The following is a 4043-nucleotide window of genomic DNA, read 5'->3' as shown; positions in this document are numbered from 1 at the left end:
GGCAACAAAGTTTGAATAATATTCTCATGAGTAAATTTACTTAGTAATCCTGATCCAATCTGATATTATTAGCCCTTGAGTTTCTATTAAAGATAATATGAATAAGTCTGTATTGAACTTGGACAGAGACAAACAGTGGTTAAATATTGGTTTTAATAAACAAAAACAAATAAAGTGGGTGGGATTTTGACAGCCAAATTTTCCCATTATAATCTTATCTTAATTCATATGTAGACCACAAAGTCGATGGTTAGGAGTGGATTGATCACAGTGTCGGTTATATTTGGTGACACCTCTTTGGTATTTTAAGATTTATTAACAGCGAAAATGATGGCTGACTATATGAATATTGCAATTCCAATTATGTTGGTTTGGTTTGCTATAAGTTGCAATGCTGGTGAGTTTAACATCACAGTAGGTAGTAGTTTAACAGTCACAATTCACCGGGAAAGGCGGCGGCTGATCTTATTTTCTTGTTTAAATTTGCCTAGATTCTAATAAGCATAAGTTGCCTGGAATTGAAGTTAGTACTTTGAAATACCATCATTAAGGTAAATTTGGACTAACTTCAGGCTATTCAGAACAAAAGAAGAGACTTTTCCTTTGAACTCAGAATATTAAAAGGCTTAAAATGTTAGGGGGACAAGGGGTGTCAAATATGAATGACAGGGGATGAAAAATACAACAAAATACTTGAGAATATTCTTTAAAAAACTTCCTTAAACCCGTCAGATTCTAGCTTAAATCGAAATTAAGTAAATACCAAAACCTTACTGTAAAGGGTCAAGTTATAATAGCATTTGGGTTACTTCGATCAAACTTTGGGCCAACACCCTTCTCTTTTCCCTCGTTGATGCAAGGGTTTCTAGGTATTTTTGAATTACAATTTAAAATAAAATCATAAAATACCTCATCTTTTTTTTTGTAGAAGTGTCAGAGGTGACGGTTTACAGACAACGTGTGCAAGATCTTGGTCTTCGGACGGCAAGAAGTAGTGCATTGTTCACAGGTGGGTACAATGTTGTCTATGTTCTTGAACTGCTTTGTTCTAAAACTGTGAAAATACATAAGTATAATTAAAGTTGGAGCACAATATTCATAGGTTTTGTAATTGAACTTTTCACACTATACAGTGTGTCCCAAAAAAAGTGGACACATTTTTATGTAAAGTAAAATCTTCATTTATGCCAAATTTCTGACTTATATACTTGGTATTTCAATCTCGAAAACTTATTCAATCATATTGGTGATTGAATATCTATTGATTGGACAGAGAATTCTAATCTTACAGTATTTTAATTATTTTAAGCCAAGTTTACATAATAAAGTTTGAGGATTGTAATTTACATAGAAATTTGTCCGCTTTTTTGGGACACACTGTAGACTTGAAGACTTCTGACTTAAGTATTCATGAGAGCGAAAATTGAATTTACAAACGTCTCAGTTGAAGGCGAAATAAGTAATGCAAGTATCTTTTTACTTACAATATCTGTTCAACCTCAAAGAAATGACTCAGCTCTTATTTAATCCTGCTCGTTATTAGGGACTCTTAATTACTTCAATACTGTGGGAAACTGAAATTTATTCAGCTTCAAATACAAATTTTTCGACTTTGGCTTAATCAAAGTAGGTCATCTTTGCGTTCACTGAAAAGCTATTTTCACGATCTACATTTTGTAAATTACGCGCTCAATCAAATTCAACGGTAGCCGAAAGAAAAGTTCATAAATGAAGGGCGTTCAGCTGAAAAGTATTGAATTACTTAAATATTGAATTACAGTAGTCTCGCGGTTATTCGAAACTGCACTTATTCGAAAAGTTCGGTTGTTCCTCCTTGGATCTGCTTACCTAACTCTCGGTTATTCGAACTTCATTTATTAGAATTTTCAATTGTTCGAAGCAAATTCTATTCCCCTTGGGGCCAATTGCAGGCTGAATCACCCTCAGTTATAGTCTAAGACAAATCACTAACTAAGAAATAAGCCCAAAGCCGAAGAAAATTCTCAAACGGGCTTTTTGCTGAAAAGGGTTTACAGCCGGTAGAGTTTACCAGTCTTCGAAACTCTCCCGCCGATTTTTTTTCCGTATACCGCCATAACGCCATACCGCCATTTTCCCGCCTTTACTATCAATGAAACGGACGACAACATCGTCTAGCAATTCCTTCAAAAATCCCATTCTCCTTCGGTCTACTCTCATTACAAAGTTGAATGTAAACTGTCAAAAAATATTTTTGTTTCTAATCAGATTTGTCGAAGAAAATTCTAAATCTAGTTTAGCCCTTAAACGGGTGTCCTCTAAAAATAAAAACAACCCGATGTTTTCACAATAAGTGAAACCCAACTCATAAGAACTAGTACTGCGCTTGAAAAAATATAGACATTTAAAGATCTTTAGGAACGTAATCTCAACACATTAGATACTGTTTTAATTTAACTTCTCTTATTGGAATCTTTCTCTAATTCGATTGTTCCACGGTTCAGAAATATATTCAATAAAAGATCGAAATATTCAAGAAATGATGGCAAAGATAGACCAGAAAAATTTAGTTTATTAAAAACCTGAATTTTAACCTTTTTATGCCTGTTTTTAGATTAATTACTTTAGGCTGCTAAGGCGAAAATAAGAAAAATGTAGTGTTTCCAGAATGCAGGTGAAGGAAAAACAGCCTTTTTAATAATTTTTTGGTTGCTATTTTTTATAACTTAAGATCATTGAAATAGAACTTTAAAGATAACTTTTATGTACAAACAGTATGGAGTAAGCCCTGAATATCAATGTATCAACTACTAACGAACAAAACTTGATTTACAAGCGGGAATATCTAACCAAACGATGTTTGATAGCTTGAACGGTCAACTTGAGTTTCTTTATGATGAACCATATAGATGAACCCATTGTCTACGTCCGGGTCAGAAAATTTTTTTTTTTCCGGAAAAACTACATTTTTTTATTTTCACCTAACCAGAAATCTTTATTTTATTTTCAGCTTGTACAATCGGCGGCAAACGCTATCACAGTGGTGAAATCTTCATTGCTAGAAACTGTGAAAGAATGTGCCAGTGTAGACGTACCCGTAAATTTCAAATCATCACATGTATGCCATTATGTCCACGAATGAGACCAACAACATGTAGACAGGGTCTTGTGAGAGCTATTGCACGATATGTTTACACTTTTCGCCCACTTTGTTACTGTCCAACAACCATGTGCGTTCGAGATAGAACCTTCGTTCCCTAAAAATAATCAGACAAAGAAATCAATTAGCAAGTGATGAGCATTTGAGTTGAGATTGGACTCATGGATGGGCAGATCGAAAATAGTAAATTAGTCTTAAACCACATCCTTGATCCTTGGGAAAAGTGAAATGGCGGTCCCAAAAAGGACTCATGGTTATAAGCCTCTTCTGGATGACGTAATTGCAAAAGTTGAAAGCTGGAATAAAACTCATTGAAATTAAGATAAGGAGTTATTTAGACCTGCTGATGAACTCAAAGCTCACAAGAACATTTGATAGACTCAGTGAAGTGAAACCTTATAGAATATATTTTCATAAATGTTGTATGAATTTTCAAAGATTTGTATTTATATCTAATTTTAATAACATAAAATTCACAACTAATATTTGATTCAATTATACCCTGAATTTCTTAGCTTTTCTTCTACATGCTATAAAAAGGGAAAATAAATATCAAGTTTCAAGCCAAATGTAGTCAAGATAAGAAAGAAATACGAATAAATTTAAAAATTGAACCATCAACTCACCAATCATTTATCCTTAAATTTCCCTTTAAATTCACCAGATTCATTGGGACTATCAGACCCATCATTGGAATCACCAAAGTCATCAACTCGACCATTAAATTCACCAGATTCATTGGGACTATCAGACCCATCATTGGAATCACCAAAGTCATCAACTCGACCATTAAATTCACAAGAATCATTGGGACTATCAGACCCATCATTGGAATCACCAAAGTCATCAACTCGACCATTAAATTCACAAGAATCATTGGGACTATCAGACCCATCATTGGAAT

The 4043-nt window shown here is 33.8% G+C and overlaps 1 protein-coding gene across 1 annotated transcript; it reads left to right on the top strand.

Annotated features, from left to right (window-relative positions):
- Positions 1-224: 224 nt before the first annotated feature.
- LOC136808196 (uncharacterized) lies at positions 225-3622 on the top strand. The gene is made up of 3 exons (XM_067064733.1): positions 225-397; positions 929-1009; positions 2990-3622. The coding sequence occupies exons 1-3, from the start codon at positions 328-330 to the stop codon at positions 3238-3240; spliced, it is 402 nt and encodes a 133-aa protein (XP_066920834.1). The 5' UTR covers positions 225-327; the 3' UTR covers positions 3241-3622.
- The last annotated feature ends 421 nt before the right edge of the window (positions 3623-4043 follow it).

The sequence above is a fragment of the Clytia hemisphaerica genome, unplaced genomic scaffold (assembly GCF_902728285.1).
Source record: "Clytia hemisphaerica strain Z4C2 unplaced genomic scaffold, Clytia hemisphaerica genome assembly, whole genome shotgun sequence".
NCBI lineage: Eukaryota > Metazoa > Cnidaria > Hydrozoa > Leptothecata > Clytiidae > Clytia > Clytia hemisphaerica.
Note: the sequence above shows the minus strand (reverse complement) of the source record. Positions and strands in the feature narration are given on the sequence as shown.